The sequence below is a fragment of the Ciconia boyciana genome, chromosome 8 (assembly GCF_034638445.1).
Source record: "Ciconia boyciana chromosome 8, ASM3463844v1, whole genome shotgun sequence".
NCBI lineage: Eukaryota > Metazoa > Chordata > Aves > Ciconiiformes > Ciconiidae > Ciconia > Ciconia boyciana.
In genome coordinates, this window is record NC_132941.1 from 54,456,064 (window position 1) to 54,476,310 (window position 20,247).

A 20,247-nucleotide genomic window follows, 5' to 3' on the forward strand; every position below is an offset into this window, starting at 1 on the left:
CCCTCTGTACCTTGCTCTAGCTTTTTTCTGAAGTAGTTCAGAACACTTCGAATCAGAATCTCCAAATATCTCTCTTTCTCCATGCCAAGGTGTATTTAGCAATTACATTGCACAGGGTTAGTATATTTTTCTAATGAGAAGAGGTGCTATGAAAGCTTTTATGTTGTTTTATTTTTTATTTGGTTAATACACTTAGTGCATGTGAATGTGCGTCTGTGTAATGTTTTGCTAATGTGACATTTATTCTCCTTTCCTTCCAGCCCCTTCTCAAGCGTGTCTGCAAATCAATCTGGTATTGTGTTTAATGCAAGTTATCAATCATCTTTTCATGAGCAAATGGTTTCATATTAAGGGGAAGGAAACATTCTAATGTATTCATTCTATTATTGTTCCTTGGAAAAGATCCAGATTTGCAATAAACCAGTGATTGGAAATGCACAAAGTATTTTAATATCCTAATTATTTTGATTTAACTTCCTCTAATAGTTTAAATTGATACTGAATTTATTTAGAAGCCATTACAAAGGGATTCCCCCTGCTCCCTGCCAAGTAGTTCAGAAACACATACCGAACTTAGGCTGAAGACAAAATACATTGTTCATATTCCAAGCTGCCAATGGTATGAGAAGGGGAAGCTTTTGTATGAGAAAGCCAGGTGGAGGGAAACGAAAAGAAAGCAAAGCTGCTATATATACATTCAATTATTGTTTAAAAATTCATCTGGTTTTAAAAAAAACTGTTACAATGGCAATTTTTCTGTCTTCAGGAGATGATAATCAGACACCCACTGACTTCATACATTGCTGGCACTAACACAGATTTGACTATATGAAAAGACCTACTCAAAAATTGCATTTCTCCTTGCCTACTTGTTTTTTCCATGTTATCTGCTTTTTCACCATACTGTTACAGTCATGCTTTGCACTTTTCACATAAATTTCATCCAAGGTCTTCACAGGAATGCTTTGCTCATTGTCACGGAGGTACACTGAAACTAACTCAAACGAGGGACAAGCTCAAACAACTTTATTTCAGAAAACAGCCAAAAGCACACAACGGAAACCAATGAGAAACACAGGTAAACGGAAACCAATCAACGCCCTGGTAACATTTCACATACAACGCGTTCGAGGTGTCGGTGGGGGTATGGCTACCACACGGCAATACACACCAGAATGATGACCCAAAGGGCACACACACTCACTCACAAAGGGGGAAACTCTCTCTCGTGGGTACCCAGAAGATGTAATCGCTCACCCGGGGGTGGGGTGGGGTGGGGTGAGGGCTCACTCAAGGATATATCCAGAAGGAATCGCTCACCACGGGAGGTGAGGGCACTCAGTCCCGGGAAGTTTCCTCAGGCAGTGTCCCAGCCCGAGGGGAGAGGTCCCGAACACCGGCCCGCTGCTCCGAGAAGACCACGCTCAAAGGGGGTCTCCGGCGGCGCCCCATTGCTACCCTGGGTCGGGCCTGGGCCGTGGTCATAATTGGTGACGATCTCGAAGCTTCTCCGAGCCCAGGCGCCTCACGGGCTGTGGACCCCGTCTGGTGACCAAGGGGTCCCGCCTCTCCTGCTCCCCTGCCGAGGCGTGTGCGTGCCTGGGGCACGGCAGAGCACAAAAGGCGCGAAAATGAGGCGCGAAAAGCCGGTGATGGCCGTGCCAAAAGCCCCGATCTTTATCCGGGGGGCGGGGGGGGGGAAGCGTACCTGTCACACTCATGTCCAGGATTTCTCAGCATCCTTTCACTGCCTGGATGGCCTGAGACGACTTTAAGGCGATAATGCTCAGTCCTCCAACAGATATCTCAAAAACCTTAGAAGCCGTCCCTGGAAGGCTCATTGCTGCAATAAAGGTCCATGGGACACTTCCTGCATATGTACTAAGACCTTTGCAAGGACTTTGTACAAGCATGAAAATGTTATTGCTGGGCTCTTCCTGAAGCCAGCAATGTAGTCAGAAAGTGTGCCAGTCCTAGGGTCCTAAGTCTTCTAGATCTTTCATGGCTCTAGAGATACCAGTGAAAGCTACAGATAGGATCAGCGGCCCATCATGCTCCTGGTGCTACTGACACGGTAAGAAGCCATCCTTGGCTTGAGGAGCTGATGGCTCCAGGCCTGGATCCCCAGAGGGACTTTGGACTATGGCAAGCAAAGCTGCCACTTCTACATTTAGGAGTCTTATTCCAGCAGTGGACTGACCTGTTCAATCAATTCCTTTTCAACCTCCCTCCAACAAGAAGTTACTACAGTTTTACATCCTTTTGACCTAACAGAATCAATGGCAGTACATTAGCATAAAATCAAAGCAGTGGAAGACTGAAAAAGAAAGTGAATAGGATCTCTATAAGTTAAGAATTTATGCCCCATGATAATTTTGAAAATAACTGTAGCTTGACAATAGCTATTGCCTGTAAATGACCATCCATGGATGCTACATTACTTACAAATTCATGATGACACAAAAGCTTCTCAAAAGACTTGGCAGAGCCTTGCTCATTAAATTAATTTTGAAGTGCTAATTTGGCACCATTTTTTAAATGCACATTAATTCATGATATAAATTTTGACATGTTCAGATTTTTAAAAAAAGTGTAAATGACATTGGAATTTGTTTGAGAAATGTACTCTATATAAATATACTATACTTAGAATCACCATACTTTAGTGCTTTATTTAGTTGCAAGTGAAGGGGTGAGTGTTTCATGGCATGCTATGTCATTTTATAAGAGCATGTGAAGTCAGTCCTTGAAACTATTTAACTGTATCATCTTGCCACCTAGCTTTAGGGCAAAAATTCATACTGTTTGCATTAGTTTACATTGACAGTGAATGGTGTGAGTGGAAGAAATAGTCATTTCTGAAAAATAGTCAGGAATGTTCTCTATGCTGAAAGAACAGCCACTTAGTTAGCTAATAATAATCACAAGGCACTATTCAAGACTTTTAGGCAGAAATCTGTTATTGTTGTATCCTTTCTTTTGAATTACATCAGATTTGAAAGTAATTACTCTGAAGATGGGGAATTTGGGCTCTGGCCTAGGAAAACTCAAAATCTTGATCCTGAATTATGACCTGGAGTGCTCTGGAAATGGGGTATGCGCTTGTCCTGGTTTTGGCTGGGATAGAGTTAATTTTCTTCATAGTAGCTAGTATGGGGCTGTGTTTTGGATTTGTGCTGAAAACAGTGTTGATAATACAGGGATGTTTTCGTTACTGCTGAGCAGTGCTTACACAGTGTCAAGGCCTTCTCTGCTTCTCACCCCACCCCACCAGCAAGTAGGCTGGGGGTGCACAAGAAGCTGGGAGGGGACACAGCTGGGACAGCTGACCCCAACTGACCAAAGGGATATTCCACACCATATGGCATCATGCTCAACATATAAAGCTGGGGAAAGAAGAAGGAAGGGGAAGACGGGAGCGATGGCATTTGTCTTTCCAAGTACCCATTAGGTGTGATGGAGCCCTGCTTTCCTGGAAACGGCTGAACACCTGCCTGCTGATGGAAAGTAGTGAATGAATTCCTTGTTTTGCTTTGCTTGCTTGCACGGCTTTTGCTTTACCTATTAAACTGTCTTTATTTCAACCCATGAGTTTTCTCATTTTTACTCTTCTGATTCTTTCCCCCATCCCACCAGGGGGGAGTGAGCGAGCAGCTGCGTGGTGCTTAGCTGCTGGCTGGGGTTAAACCATGACAGCACTACCCTCTTCTTTTTGCAACAGAACCACTCTGCACCCTGAAATGCAAAATTCGTGGTGGGGACCAATAAGAGGAAACCTGACTATGAAGGCCAGTGCATAACGCACACAGCTAAAACATGGGGAATCTGGATATTTTCATCCCTATCTAACAAAGTCAGAAAGGAGGGGAATTAGTGGGCAGATCCTCCACATCCTTCATGCATGCACTAATCATCAAGGCAAAGAGTAGACTGTACTCTGAGAAGTTGGGTTTATGTTTGTATCAGCATTTGCAAGCTTTCTCAGACAGCTCTTCCTGGATCGGCATCTTTCTCAAGGACTTCGGTAGCATTTAAGCAGCAGTAACCCGTTCTGCTTCAGTCCAGACTGTGCTTGCAAGATCTATGGGCCAAATGAATGTGATCCTCTATACATACAGTGCTTAAACATACGCACATACAAAGGAGTCTTTTTTTTTTTTTTCAGGTTGTCCAGGGGAGCAGCCTGTAAGGCCTGAGGTGCTTGGGCAATACTCAACAATCACCCATCTGGACTCCAGGCTGGAGTTAAAGCACACCTAAAGCCACTTTAGATGGAATATCTGCATTCTGGATTTTGTCATGACTATTGCTTTGTCTCTGAGGCAGTGAAGGGAGCAAAGTGTAATTTGTGACCCTGTGAAAGACAGTGATGGTAGACTAGGCTGATCACAATGCAAAGGCATTTAGTCTAACGGTGATAACTTAGGTTTTTTGTATATTTATCTAGCTATCTACCCATTAGATAAGCAAGTCTATGATTATCTGTATTTGATTGAACTACTGATCTATGATCTATGTTTTCTGTTGATGCAATCATCTTTTCTCAAGTCACCGAATGTATGCTGAATCCCTCAAGATGTTTAAACCCAGTTTCTTAATGCAAAATTTTCCTCCTTGAAATCAGGGAGTTGGAGTGTGTCTTTGTCCCTGTGTTTAGTCCTTTATAAGATGTGACTAATATTTGCAGTATTTTGCTTTGACTGTTGTAGCAATGCCTCTTGCACTCCACATTCTGTTGGAAGTAATCCAACATTACAAATGAGGTCGTTTCAGCTTTTCTTTTTTAATTCTATTGCCTATCCAAAAATGTTGCTAGCTAGATTTAAAAGGTGTCACATTTTCATCAGTAAAAAAGATGGAAGCCACTGGAAAGTGTCTAGCCCCTACAAGATGTGGTCCTGAAGAGAGAGATGCCTTTGAGTATGCATGATTGAGTCAAAATCAGTGATTCAGTGTACAGGAGGGTTTATTTTTAGACGCACGTCTGCAACTAAACATGAGCCTTGTGGTCCTCTCTTTAGCACACCACTTCTGTACTTGGAGCAGTTTCCCTGCTTGGAGAAGCAAGGTTGAAGCTACTCACTGGAGCATCGTTCAGAGCATCCCGCCCTCAAAGCAAATGTCAGGTTCTCCAGATGGTAGCAGTCATCTTTCCGTGTGAAAATGGGATGTGGATTTATGGTCCTAGAAGCATAGCAGATCACAGGAAGTGTGTTTCACAAGTTAATAGTGTAGCTGTACAGTATGTACACCCATAAGAGATTTCCAACTGGAGTTGGTTTTTATCTCTTTTATACAGGAAACAGTTCTCATTTCTTTCTAAAAAGAATCCTTGGATGCATGCCTAAAATTTCAAAATCCCTTCATCAGACTATTCCTCCCTCTCTCCTTTGTCTCTGCCCCTCCTTTTCCTTTAACAATAATGGAAACAATTTGCATCATAAGCTAAACACAACTTAATTTCCTTGTACAATATAGGAAGAAAATGTTGCAAACTAAATAAAGTAAATGAATAGTGCATGAACTGCTGCCATCTCTTGGTTATATTCATGACTCCAAGTATTCTGGGCATATTCATCTAAATCAAGAATATTAGGGCATTTTATAGTGTTATTTTCCCTTTCACCTCACATCCAGCCTTGCAAACACGAAACAAGACACCATTTAATTTTTTTTCTGATGCTGCTGCTCAAATTGTCAGTTGCCACTATTAAGGTAATATTTAAAGGTATTCTATCAATATTTTTTGTGTGCTTAAGCTAAGTCCTTTTCTTACTTTTAAAAGTCTTACTTTTCTGGGTTTTAGTTTTTGTTTTATTTTAATCTCTGCCTTTGTTAAGCTTCCAAGCATTCAGTTGTAATTTTTGTATAACAAAGAGAGTTAACTTTATTACATTGGCATTCTGATAATGAAAGGCATGAGGACAAAGGACGGGAAGGGCGGTGGTAATGAAGAATCACACCTGCCTAAGTGAAAAAAAATTAATTTCCAATATAATTTTTTTCCATGTTTAAAGAATAACACACTAATTTTATGCCTTATCCAGATGTGTGCTCTGATTAGAAGCTCATTGAAGGTAATGGAATAAGTCCAGTGCACTTCAAGAGCATTCGGATGATTTTTGGTGAAAATCGTCAGATTCCTATTGAAGTTGTCAGTGGAATGACATTGGTTTCTCCCACCCAATACCGTTCACCACAATTACTGCATATTTAATCAGTTCCTGCTGATTTCAGTAGGACATCAATTGACCTTTTCTAGGTCAATTGCAATGTGTGGACAGCTAAAATATCCTGTCTGAGCAGTCATTAGATGCCCTCTAAATGATGATACGGATGATGAATGGGAACAAAATCCTGGCAATCTCCCAATGACAGCCTCAGAGGCAGGATTTTCACTTCTTTCTTGCTTTTTCCTGGCCCTCGATCCTGCTCCTGTTGATGTCACACTTGCGTATTAACACGTTGCTGTAGCCGTACCTCACCAGGCCCTATGGCTGCACCACAGCCCATCACTTCAGACAGCAACAGAGAAGGATCAGCGATTTGTACTGAAAAAACAAATGCAGAAGGTCAGAGAGCAACCTAATTAAAGCACTCCTGAGTTAGACCAAAGATTACATTAACATCCAGGCTATAATTAGCAGATCCTCTCACTTTGCTGAGTGAGGAGGCTTATCCACAGTCTGTCTGTTGGATCAGAAGCAATTAGGTACCACCATCAATGTGACAAGCAGTCACTTGTCATGTGCTACTGAAAAGACCTTGTTGAACTAAGGACTTACAAAAGTTTCTTTATCAGAAAGACCAGAAATTGCTTGGTCTTTCATGAGCTGGCAAGATACATCCAGTCATGGCTGAAGATCTCTTTCCTATGGGATGTACATGACTCTGCAATTCTGGGCCCAACGACTCTTTTATCTTTCTTGCTATTGTCATGACTAAATAGTATAATTATATACAAACTCAGCTGAAACCCCTGGCATTAAGTTTGAAAGGACTTCTAGAAAGGAACAGCATCTCCCCATGTACCATGTTTTCTTCACTGTTTTTTATTCATGAGCTTGTTACATGACAACTCACCGCAGCCTGATTTTCCTACTCACTGAATTGATTAAAGCAATATCACCCCAGCAACTTCTTGTTTGCCCACACATATGACTGCAACCCTCTCAGCTTCCTCCAAAGCAAGGCAGAGGCCTGGTGTGCTGGAAATTTGGCAAGGTGAGGTCTGTTCTCATTTCATAATGGAGCCATTCTGTTTTCTCTCTCTCTTGGGCTTGCTGAAATTTCTTCCTTATGACTTGATTAAAGGATTTAAAAAAAAAAAGGCATGGGAATTCTGATCTAGAAGAGCACAATATATACCACAAAAAGTGCTATAAAGCAGTGCTTCACCCTCAGAGCAGTTCAGAGATAGGTAAATAAAGTGCTTTGGGCTGGGAGCTGAACTACGGTGTTCTGATGAGCGGATGCTTACCAGAGTGGGTATGAGGTATAGGCATGAAAACGGGTTGAAAAGCCACTGTAGAAGTACAAGTAGGACCACCAGTGCTCAGATCCTGTTACTTAAGCGGTGCTTTTCTCATACTGCTTAGTGCACCATCACCTCCCAGAAGGAAGGATTTCTGTGGATAATTTGTGGAACGACTTATCAGTAGTCAGTCTGCCTGAGGATGCAGAATTTGTAGTGATTACTGTAGCCTTTTCCTTCCCAATGCCCTGCTCACAAGAGATTACATGACATTGCTCAAAAAGCAGGCAAATGGACTTCATAAGCAAAAAAGCATTTTTTTCAGCCTATATCTTAATTTTTTTTTTTTTATTTTTTACAAATCCAGGACATTTTAAAAAAGCCCAACCCTAGAAGCAGGTGAATTCACACTGACGGATTCCTTCTGGATGTGAATCCCTAAAGTTTAGCTTCCAAATTGCTCTTCCACTGGTTTGGTTTTTTTTTATTCCTGCCCTGTCATTAGACTAAATGGAAAAAAATGTTATGCCATTACCATCTGTGCTCAAACTCAGACAAGTCCTGGTGGCTTCCCGACCTCTTCCAGAGACTCATCTTTCCTGCATATAGCTGCAATGGTAGAGGAAAGGGGAGCTCTGTGCTCTTGTTCATTACCAGGTTAGTGAATGAGGCTTCTGTCATGAGAAAGCTCCAAAGAACCCTGTAGAATACTTTTTATTTTCTTGCATAATTCACTTTCTTCTGAAAGTGAATCTTTATACCAAAAAGACACAAATGCTTTAATTAAGAATAGATGTCTTTCTAAAGGAAATCTCCTAGCTGAGCTAGACATCACTAAGCTCAAAGCAGGAATTGGACAGAAATTTTCTGGTTTCTGATTTTTTAGTGCTCAAGACTTAATCACTTCATCTTCACTTTGTCTTTGCTGGCTGGAAGCAGGAGCAAGCTGAGAAAGGGGATACCAGCAAGAGCTGGTACCTCATGCCCTGACTGCCCTGGTGGATAAGTCTGAAATCAGGATGAGCTCGGCTTGCCTACGAAGTCCACCTGCCATAGGAGCATCTTTACGAAAAGGCCTTTCTTGAAACAACCCTGGACCATCCTTGCTGGCTGATGTCTTGTGGTATAACCACAATAGGAGATGGAAGAATTGGGGAAAACAGAGCACACATACAGGAGAAAAACAAAACTGTGGGAACCTATCTGCATTTCCCTTTGGCTCTGAGCCCTGCCCGTGTCAGTACATCAATGCAGACCTGACCCCAGCATGTCCCACAGCAAAGTACTGCATCTGCAGGGCTTCACGGGCCATCCAGAAGGGCTTCCCAACCCTACTGCCTGCAGCACTGAGTTCTAGAAGATTCCTCCTATGAGTTCCAGAAGATTCCTCATTATTTAGGAACAGATCTCAGACTGAGAGCTAAACTGTCTTTGCTGCACTTCAAAATAGGGAATGGTCTGGACAAACTCATGTGTGCTCTGCTGGGCCCTCTGTAGCAAACACTGCCAGCTGCTATGAACATCTCAGCAACAGAGATAGACGGATTTTTCACTGTTGTTCTGCTCTGGTGAATAAAAAAGCTCAGTGAAGAGAAATAGAGATGTTCCATTCCAGTGAAACCAACATATTCAAAACTAAACTAAAAACTAGAAAAAAAAAATTGGAAAAAACACCTGGCAGAATTTCCCTCAAATGACTATACAGTGTTGTTTCTCCTCTCCCAAAAACATAATTCTTTGAGAAATTTACTATCCATTGAAAGAAATAACACCAGTTTGGTCTTCCAGCAGTGACGGAGCATTTGTGAAAAACAAAGATATAGATGTTGCTAATTATGAGGTAGGTACATTGATGTAATGATGTGAACAGGGCTTAGTGCTTAGTCTGTAGGTAAATGAAGGATGCTGGTTTCCAAGGTGGCCAAGTGCTGAATTCACTTTCAGAAAAATAAATTAAAATCCCATTTAAAAGAATGTTTTATATACTTTTTTTTTCTTTTCATTGCTGGGAATAAAACATTTCCCTAGATGATATTATAATAATATTCAAATGCAATTCCCTGAGAAGACTGAATAATTTCAAATCCTGACTAAGATACTTAATTTGAGATTAGTTAAGTGGTTATTTGGCTGAAAGGGATTTTAAAAACAAGATCTACTTATGAGTCTTCAGGCTGAGGAAATATTCTAATGAATTTAATAAAGAATGGGATTTTTACTAACTTCAGTCCAGTAGTAACCTGCAGGTTTGTGTTTTGGTAATTAACGCGTCTGCTGGTTAATATGATAATCATGACCATGTTTGCAACAACTGAGAACGCTAATCAAACAAACAAAAAAAATTGCTAATAATCATCCGCAGTGTTCAGAGTTATTTTCTTGGAGGAACCTTCTGGCTGCATTTATACATACTATTGATAGTGATGATATTTTACTTATCTCAAAATCTACAAACTGTTAATATGTTGGTGTTTTGGGATTGAACAAGATTCAGAAGGTGAGGCAGTCTGGCAATATTTACCAGTAAAATTTTCTGATAAAGGTAACTGGTCTTTCATTTTTTCCTCTGTGTTAGAAGTGTCTTCTAAAAGGCTTTAAGATGCTGTCTTAGAAAAAAAAATAAAATGGGAACTGTTTTATGAAAAGATACAGTTTCTGATTTCTCAATAAAATAGTAATATTTTTAAGAAGAATGTGACATTGTTTGGGGGTTTATTTAGCTTTCTCCAATGTCACTTCATTTTTTTAAAAAAATAAGATATCTGGTGTTAAAAACACAGCAATGAGGCATTTCCAATGTATATCGAGAGGGTTTTGTGTTATACTCCTCTGTGTTGCTGTCTTAGCAATTAATCAGCAATAAATGAGGATCAGCTTGGGAAGATAGGGGAGAAGTCTTCTCAGCAGGAGCCTTTGGGAACAGCTTTGTGGAAGACTTTGTAGCAGTGTGAGAAATTAGTGACACAATTTATTAGCTGATAGGGTTTCTGGTAGGTGAAAAAGGGGTATTGAACTCCAGGCAGCATTTCTAATAGGGAGGGCACCTCTGAGACTTCCCGGCTAAAGGAGCTTTCCTGAGAACCATTTCAGCTGCATGCCTGAACTTCCTCAGCTGGACCTGGTGCTGTTCTCCGTATGATCCACTGCCTTCACCATCTTACCTTAGCTGAGGGTTTGCTTCACTGCAATGGTTATCTAAAACAGTATTGGTCCTTCCTAAAGTTACCTATTGACACAGCTGCCTACGCCAAGGCTGGAGGAATGCCAAAAAGTTTCACACAGAAATACAACTCTGCTACAAAACTCTCTACTCTCACCACATCTCTCCATTCCCTCCCTTCTGCCCCTCTCCCAGCTGCGAATTGCTCAGCTACGATGCCTGTGACAAAGGAGGCTGGAGAAGATAGCAGGGAAGATATAGGATGGGAAGGGACTGCATGAACCACCACATCAGGTTCCCTGCCATCTCAGGCCATCGTATCAGAGCAAGACCTGGAAAGACAATGAGGAAAGGGATTCCTGTGGATTACAGGAGGGAAAGGTAGCTCCCAGGACAGTCTCTTGCCATGGAGTCACCTTCCTTTCTTTCTGCAGAGGTCTATGTATGCCAACATCATGCAGCACCTGAGTAGTGAGGTTTATTCCTACAGTTTTTCCATCCTCGGTTCAAGCACTCAGGATCAAGTTGTAAATAAGCTAATAAGTCCATGCAAGTGGAAACGCTCACAAGGTAAATACTTTCATCTTTCAGATCTGCTGCCAAATTCTGTATGACAATAAGCCTTGACAACTCTGATGGTCTTTCAAGGCTGGGCTTATAACAAATCTTTTAAAGTCATCTGTCCTTCAAGAAAAATAAAGCCTTTTCAGTTCTTTGAAAAATATGACTAGAATTCACACAAAGGGTCCTCTGTATGCTTCTAAAAGTCTCCTTTTAACTGTACACTTTATAGTCCATTGGAAAAGCACTCAGATATTCAAAGATGCCAAAGTCAAAGGCTAGCTAGTGTCCAGTTAATCCAACCAGCAGGTGTTTGCAGGTAGCTGGTAGAGATACTTTGTAGACATGTTAATGCTCTTTCAGGCACCATCAAGGAAAAAGGAGAAAAAAAGAGAACTTTGTATTATTATTATTTCCCCAGCTATTCATTCTTAGCTTCACTATCATTTAATTTGTGCATGATTTTTCATGAATAATAGGGAAAAGATAATAAGATCTGAAAATGGGATCCAACTCCAGAGCTAGAAGCACTCATCATTTCTCCTTGTTATCTATTTGTTTCTCAAGAGTCGGGGCATTCTTTTTCTGCAAGTTTTGGAAAAATGCACATTAGTATCTTGCTATGCACAATGAGGAAATCAGAATTTCAAAAGGGAGCCAATACAATAATCTATTTTTAGAATGTAGTTCAGACAAGTCAACAAATAATGTTGGCTGCCTTCTGCATTATCATATCAATTAAAAATAATAATTAGGAGAAGTATTATATAGATGAAGGAAAAGTTCAAGTAAAACTAAGGACTGAAGGTAAATTTCTTCTCCTTGAAACCAGAATATTCTTTGAAATTAGAAAAAAAGTATGCAATAATTACATGGAAAATAATCATTGCTTTTAATTAATAAAAATGTTTAGATTAACAGGAAAGTAAAATAGATTGCTGGGGAGGGATCATAATTTCATTTTTGTTAAGAGTTGCCAAATGTAATCCTTCTATATCATAACATACACTGAGCGCTTGAGGAGTTTGAGCAACAAAGTGTTGCTGAAAATAAACCAGTGTTTATTTTCCCATGAAGTTAACTCCAATAACCCTGATTGTGCCTTAGAAGAAATGAGCTCTTCTTGTAACTGTATCAAAGGGCTGAGGAACCTTAAGAAAACACTGTAAAGGAAATAAGTGCTTCTGTTTTACAGACAAACACCAAGGTCAGCTGAAGGCTGTGGGCTAAGTCTTTGGGTACCCTGACAAAATGAGAGGAAGGCCCACAGCAGCAGGCAGCACAGTAAGTTTTCAGGTCAGTGTGGCATGAAGACATGGGAAAAAAAATCCAGTAATGAAAAATGACTCGAAGCAGATGGTCAGGTCAGCCTTTCTGATGGGGCATTGTTGGCAGTCTAACTACAGAGCTTTCCTCTGCAACCACATCCAAGCTCAGACAGGCATGCTGGCTCTGACCCTGGTTCAGGCTTAGCTAAATGTCATGGCAAGTGAGATTAATAACCCAACTGCTGTATTTTAGGACTTCAAGGGAAGAAAAGAAGTTTCTAGACTCAGGAAGGGCCTCTCGCTTGTCCATTAAGGAGCTGTTTTTCAAAGTGTAAATATCATCTAGGAAACTAACTGCTTTCTGTGGCTTCGAAAATTTCCTCCGTGAACTGCAAATTATTTTGGATACAAGTTGTCTTTCATCCTGTGACAGTTGAGAGTGCCAGGGCCTCTAGTCACTAATGGAACATAAATAATTAACCAAACAATACTCCTGCAAATTCATCTGTAGTGGAAAACACTTTTATCTACACAAACCAACGCAGCAGCAGGGGAAAACCTATTCCATGAACGGCTCACTCCAAGATTTTTTTCAAGAAATCAGTGTCTCAGAGGTCAGTCTCTCCAGTCCTGTGGCTCTGCAGCAGGGTCCGAAGCAGGATTTTGTTTTTTACATTTATTAGTGTTTCTTCTGGGTCTCTTGAGCAAGCGCTTTCCAGAGACACGCCTTGGTGCAGCTGGTTAGGGGCTTGCAGCTCAGACCAAACAGCTTCACCTTGCACATAAGGCCACAGAAGGAAGGGAAGAAACCTCAAGTCTCTGCTATAGACATGTTGTAGCTTCAGGGGAGCAGGAAGGAGGATTACAGTGTTTTGAATCTCGCACTCCCTGGGTGGGACTAAGCAAGTGTGGGAAGTGGGAAAGAGTTATTTGTTCTGAAATATTTGGTGTAAATATTCCACACAATGTACAGCATCCACTTCTCTACATTGCTGAGTCTCATCCACTCACCTGAGGTGACATGAGGCAGGAATCACTTAAAATGGGTAGTCCGTGTAATATCCCTATCTCCTACAGAGGTTAAGGAAGGTTTCCAGCTTCAGCCTAAATGCCGAGAGCAGGAATCTGCACTGAGACTGCCTTAGACCCAAGAGGGACCCTCAGTTTGGAGTACACCGCACATGCGGAGAGATGGCAACGCGCTGCATCCCAGACCCTTCTGGTGTGGAGATTAGGGTTCAGCCCCTCAGTTCAGGATTTCTCTGCAGTGACAGAATGAGGATGCTGCTCCCATGGAGGCAGGGTTAATAATCGAAGGGTTTCTCCCTTAAAGCACTTTGTAACACTACATGTAAATGTGCTGCATGCATTATTCATCTTTTTGCAGCAGGCAGCAAGAGCGGAGGCAGCTGTCAGTCCAATTAGCGTTTCAGAGCTCTACCCTCCAGCTGCCTCTGGGGGGCACGACAAGGAATGACACGGTCCATGGGACGGGCGGCCCATGCTTTCGGGCTGGGGAGCAATTATTTGCCAGGGTAGCTGCAGTCCCAGAAACACCACCACGTCCAACTTTGTCTAGGGAAGGCTGGAGGAGGATTTTGTTAGAAAAAGGGAGGGCTTTTTCTTGCATCTGTGTTTTACCAAAGACAGACAGTCATGACTCTCCTCTCAGCAGCTTTGCTACATTCCTTCTCTTGCATCTTTGTCTCTCAGGGCTTCTCCATAAAAGATTATAAACTACAAAACTTTGGGATTGTAGCTTATTTTCTCTGCAGTTTGGTGGCACCTCGCATGTCAGATTAATGATTCTGGTTGACATCCTTCTACACAATTCATTTAAATATGAAGCACAATATAAGCAATATCCTGGCTACTGTTAATGATACTTGTGTCCACAGTGGTTGGATGTGCTACAGCCTCAGAGAAGTTGAGGAAATCCAATAGTTGTCTGGCTCCTACTCTGCTTACACATGGCTGGGCTGTTACAGCTTGGTGGGAGTTCATTATACAAACCCACGCCTGGCCCTACTGTCTAAGCACTTAGAGTCAAGCTTAGATATTTGACTGGATGTATTTTAGTCATGCTACTCTCTCTAGAGAAAACAGAACATAAATTAGCACAAACTTCAAATCTCACTAACTTATCCCAGCAGAAAGCAAGCCTTTGCAGAGACAGAACAGCATGGAGCTACTGCCCTAAGCTGGTCTCCTACACATCTCTGTACCTCCTAGGATGCAAATCATTAATCCTATATTGAGCTGGGCTATTCAGATGTTGGGCTTATTTAGATATTGGGCTGTCCATCTCATTCAGAGCTCTCATACACAGTGCTGAGGTTTTTTTCACGTAGAGAAGGCCTGGTTAAGATCCACTTGTCCAAATGACCCAAGATTATAATGTGAGACTCAATCATCTGCAATACAGAGGTGAGAAAACTTGTTCCCTTATTTTGTTCATTTTATCCAGTTACAATGTCACCTCTACTGCCTATGTGCATATAGCACCTAGCACTGGCATGGCTGTACGACAATGCAAACAACAAGGAAGACATCGTGAAATTCTCACATTGAGGAATATATAACAACACAGATTTCCTCTAGGTCCCGCTTTCAGCACAGTGAACAGTAATAGATAGCCACATTCCCCAGTAGGAAATAAAGGAAAATAAAAAGCTAAAGTTAAAACTGCAGATGAAACATGTCTCTTAGGCTGATGACTCGGTACATGATAACACTTTGATCTTATCAATCAGAAAACAATTTGACTTCAGTCTTTTCTTCTGAGTATTATGGCCAGGATCATACCAACACTCTAATCTAAAAGGATCTGTTCTAGCTCAAGTATTATTTATTCACATGCTTTACTATTCTGTTTCATGGAGAAATGCAAGGATGGCATCTCATTAACTGAAGGAAAATAAGGTTTTCTTTTTTAACGTCATGAACATGGTAGCTCTGCAACCAGGTGTAATGTTCAAAACACTGAATATACCTAGAGATATAATGTGGCAAGGAAACTTTCCATGCATTCAATGAGAGACGACAGCACACAGATAAAGTACTAATCCCTTGTTATCAGCTCTAGGTACTAGACTAAATGCAATTGTCAGAAATTCTCAGCAGAAGTTGACAGGACCAAGACAGGGTTCATTTAGGGTCACTGGAAATTGCTGCTTCATTTGCATAAGCATTTCAGCCCGTGCTTTCAGAGTCTTGCTTTCCAGCAGAAGTTTAAGCAATTAAACGTAGCCACATACTAACAGCAAGCAATTGTTTGAGGCCCAGATCCTCAAAAGTATTTAAACACCAACACCTACTGATTTCCAGGAAAGGCAATCCAGCATCTTAGCCTAAATGTGCTGCTAGGTGGAGAAGTATAAATCTCTCTGAAGCCAATATGTCTGTCCCATCCATATGTCTGTGTTCTGGTAGTTAAGATGATGGTAGAGAATCAACAACAAATTAGGAAAATATTTTGTTTGAGTTTTTAACCATATTTTTACTCTCTGCTCTTTCTGACAAAGGATAATTAACTTTTTTTATTCTCTCAAGGTATGATAATATCCTCAGAGAAAATTCATAATGGATTTTATAAGTATTTGGTATACTCTTTGTTTATTGTTTCAGTGTTCAGCCATTAGCAGTGCATCACTGTGTTGTTATACAAACCAGAAAACAACAACTACAAATAATAATCAGTCTCTGCCTCAGGACACACACAAGCTGAAGAGAATGATCTGAAAATGCTTTAGAGATGCTTGCCAAAACCAGACTTACTGTTTATGGCCAGAACAGATGCCTGCTAATTCAGGTGGGCACTTAAACTATAAAAGCAGATTACGTCTACACACACGTCTCTGAGTCACCTGCACTATGGCCATGGCTGTGCCAGCTGTTCATTAAGCCTGAATGAAAGGTGACGAAAGGCTGCAGTGTCCGCTTTAACATTTTAGGCTGGTAATCGTAATTATACTGGGATTTGCCCAGGATGTGAAAACTACACACTCCTCCCACAAACAAACTCATTATTCCTGGACTTGACATGCGATACCACAGCCTTGGTTGTTGACGATGCCTGAACCCCAGATCTTTGACTATCTGTGTATAATTTCTTATGCCAGGGGCTCAAAAAAGGCTAGAGAACTGAACCAGGAGCCAGTTATAAGAGGCAGAACGATCTGGTGGTTGCATCCTGACTTCAAAAGCAGGGAAGCTATGTTTTCTTTCTTTTTCTCAGCAACATGCATCCACTGTCATCTGTCAAGCTGACAGAAACTTCCCATGCTTCATTTTCTTCACATGTAAAACCTGATTAATCGGTAATGCGAATAATTTAAACTTTTCTTCATCAGTGTTGGCAAAAGGGTAGTCAAAAAAGCCATTTTAAAGGAACTTTTAACAGTGTGCATGGGGAGGGATAACCATGAGCAGGGAATGGAGCTGGAGGTCCAGGGAGCTGCTCAGAGCTCTGCCATTGACTATTTGGAAACCAGAAAAACAGCACTGCACCTCTGCATCCCTCAGCTTCCCCATCCATAAAATGGAGATCATAGTATCAAGCTTTACTTTATAAAGCAATTTGACTGAGGGCTGAGAAAGTTACCTTCATATTATCATCCTGCTTCTAGGAACTATATTTTCAGAAGCATACTATCACCACCCTCTCCCACTTCTACTGAACACCCCTTTCTTTTTGAAGTTATCTTCCTACCGTTTTAGTGTCGTTAGTGATCCCAACCAGGGACAGAGAGCTAAAATGAGCAATAAAACCAATGGCCTTCATTTAGAGACATAATCTGTTTAATAAATATGACTGTAAAAGCAATAAACAATAGCAATTATACATTACGCTACATTGTATTTAACGAAAGGGAAAAAGAAGATGAAAAAGTACATCAAAAAAAGTAATTTTAAAATTAGAAATAGTTCCAACACTATAAGAAAACTTTTTGATTGGCTTACTATAAAAATAAGTTGGCTAATGTTGGACTTCAGTGGGGAGTATTATACAGTTGCTGCCAAAACTTTCCCATCTTTCTTAAAGCTGTAGTTGCAAAGACAATAGCAAAGCCATACAAACTGCTGTGTTTCTGCCTGTCTTCAGAGAAACTCAGAAAGAGGCAGAGGACTCTCTATGCGATTATCCTTTAACTACTACGTGTCTAATGTTCTTACACTTGGTATCACTTTTTTTCTTTGCCAGCAAGTAGGTTGATTCGGGCTTGTGCCCAATTTGTGACAGAGAAATTCAAACCCACCACCACCACCACCACCAAACCCGTGCCCCAGGACTCTGGGCAATGCCTACCACGCTGCTTTCTCCTGTTTTTGACTCAGGTTGCCGTGCGCAATGTCTACTGAACAAAACCCACTCATGTCAGAAATCAGGGTGCCTCCTAAGTGTGCTACGCTGATTATGAACTGGCCTCTATTTGCCTTCACCTAACATAATTAAGTAAGCGTACGTTGGTTACTGTCTTTCTCTCTTTGTACTTCAAACCAAAATCCTGGTGCTAGGTTTACCTGAGTTGGGTTGGAAATCAACAGCTGTGATGACCACAGGTTAGGCTTCAGCCAGATATCCAGTGTCTTGGGAGGACTTGTTTGAGGTATGCTAAGCCTACTTTCCTGCTGTTCCCTTGCATAGTCTACGTGAACATGTCCTGCAGCCTCATTTCTAGTTGCAGTGTAAGAATCGAGCTTATGTTATTGGTAAGAAATCAAATCTTGTACAAGAGTGGTCTGGTGGTGCTGGGGCTCAAAATGCATGACAACAATCTCAGGCCAAATCCTCCTTTATTCTCCCTCCTCTGCCTAGAGTGGCAGGAGTTTGCAGATCTGCAGCCAAGGGGGGTTGCCAAGAAGGTCATAGAAAACTGCACATAGACCTTTCCCTGCTCCCTATTCTATGGACAAGGTGTCTTTCAAAAAATCGACAGGCCTTGGGGTGACTCCCAAAAGGCAGAGATCTCTTGGGACTTCCCCAGACAAATCCAAACATGAGCACTAAATGCAGCTGAGGGTGTTACTAGGGCTTTCTCTTAGCCAAAATTGAAGTTGTAAGGCTGGTACAAAGTACAGTATAAGTTCATGCTGGCAATAACCTCCTACAAGTGCAGTATGGACAGATCTCCCTGCCTGTAATGCATGCTAGTTCTGTTCCATTCAAGGTTAGGAGGCAAAAAGTTATCTTTCAACAGTGCTATCAGTGGGATGCCTTGGTGTGAGTAGGCTAAAAAAGCTGTTTAAGAAAGAGCCTGGCCTTGCGGTTGGGATCACCCACACTCGCACTCAGCCTCCTCGCAGCCGTGGGGCACAGGCAGCAGCTGCAGCTAGAGGAACAAAGGGCAGAGTCCAAACAAAGACATAAACCAGACTGACCAAGAATATTTTCAGTGCCTTTAAATTCCAGTGTGATTTTTTGTGTGTCCTATGAAAGTCTGCTGGGGCGGCTAGCCCTCCCACAGCCCAAAGTGCTAAAAGAGCAGTTAAATCTAAAGCCAAGAACCCTAAAGGCCCCCTCCCACCGCCCCCAGCCCTTCTCCCCCCACATCCCAGCCCACCCCTCTCCCTAAAGAAGAGACCCCCATGCATATTCTTGGCCTATATCATTATGAATTTTCTACAAATTAGAGACAGATCAGAAAAAAGAGAGAGTGGAGGGGTGAGGGGAAGGGCCGCAGGAGTGAATAGTGGTACCAGTTCCTCTTCCCCCACCCCCCACTAAAATTGAACACCTGTACAATGCAGTTCCACTATGGTCTCAGTATAATGTCCACATGCACAGGCTTAAAGCTAAAAACCCTTTGTCATCTGAAGAATTAAAAAGTCCAAATGTAGTGAGCTCTCCTCTTTTTTTAGATATAGATATGTATCGGTGTCCTCAATTCAACCATTTACATAGGTAGGGATTTCTTTTGTGCTCTGGGGCTCAGCAGCTGTGGAAATACTTCCTGTGGCAAAGAAAGAACAAAATAAAAGAGTCAGTAAATAACAAGTGTGTTTAGCCAAGGAAGACGTTTGAAGGTATCACCTTGCTGGCCTTTGGGATTCAAGTGTTCCAGACTGACACGTTCTTCCCAGAAATGTTTTCTTGTCATTCAAAACACTGAAGGTGATGTCCTGTTCTTTTGCTAATGAAGATGATTCACCCATGTTGAACAGAAGAAGGAGAGGCCAGAGCAGAGGGGTGGAGGGAAGGAGGGGTTGAGGTCCTCAGAGGAAATGTGTAACTCATTTGCAATGATAAGGTATTGGAGATTTCATAAATAACCTTAAGCTTTGCATTTGCAAAAGAAGAGCCTAAACCACTCACATCCAAAAAACAGGAACTGTGGTTTTTTGCTGCCACAGTTTGGAGAGAAAATTAAATGATCCAGGGACATCATTCAGATTCCTCCAAGGAAGGATCCCTGAATGTTAGTCAAAGGGGTTGAAAAACCTGGCTTCTGGACAAGCATACAAAAGAGAAACACCCAATTACAGTCTTGCTTTGTTTTCCCAAAAGAAAGAAAACTCATTAAAAAAGAAATTGCTGATTTCCAGAAACAGACGAGGTGGTTGTATAGGAGAGTGAAGAGCCTTTGCACTTTCTATTCTGTTCACACCTAGGTCCAGACCTTTTCATTTTGTCAATGAGCTCTGATTCAGTTTCCTCATTCATCTTACTGACAGGATGGAAAAACATTCTTAGGAAGTTTGTTGGACTGATTCCTTTTGAGAGAGAATTGAGTCTATGTATGCCACACATTTACCTTTTGTGCTCACTAGTGCAGTTACAGGTG

The 20,247-nt window shown here is 41.5% G+C and overlaps 1 protein-coding gene across 2 annotated transcripts in view; it reads right to left on the reverse strand.

Moving 5' to 3' along the window:
- Window positions 1–19,052: 19,052 nt before the first annotated feature.
- Window positions 19,053–20,247, reverse strand: part of SORCS1 (sortilin related VPS10 domain containing receptor 1) — a 307,612-nt gene continuing 306,417 nt past the window's right edge. For both annotated transcript variants that reach the window (XM_072869717.1, XM_072869716.1), the window contains one exon: window positions 19,053–19,416. In XM_072869717.1, coding sequence (XP_072725818.1) covers window positions 19,352–19,416 — 65 coding nt within the window. In that variant the 3' untranslated portion in view covers window positions 19,053–19,351. The remainder of the gene's footprint in view (window positions 19,417–20,247) is intronic.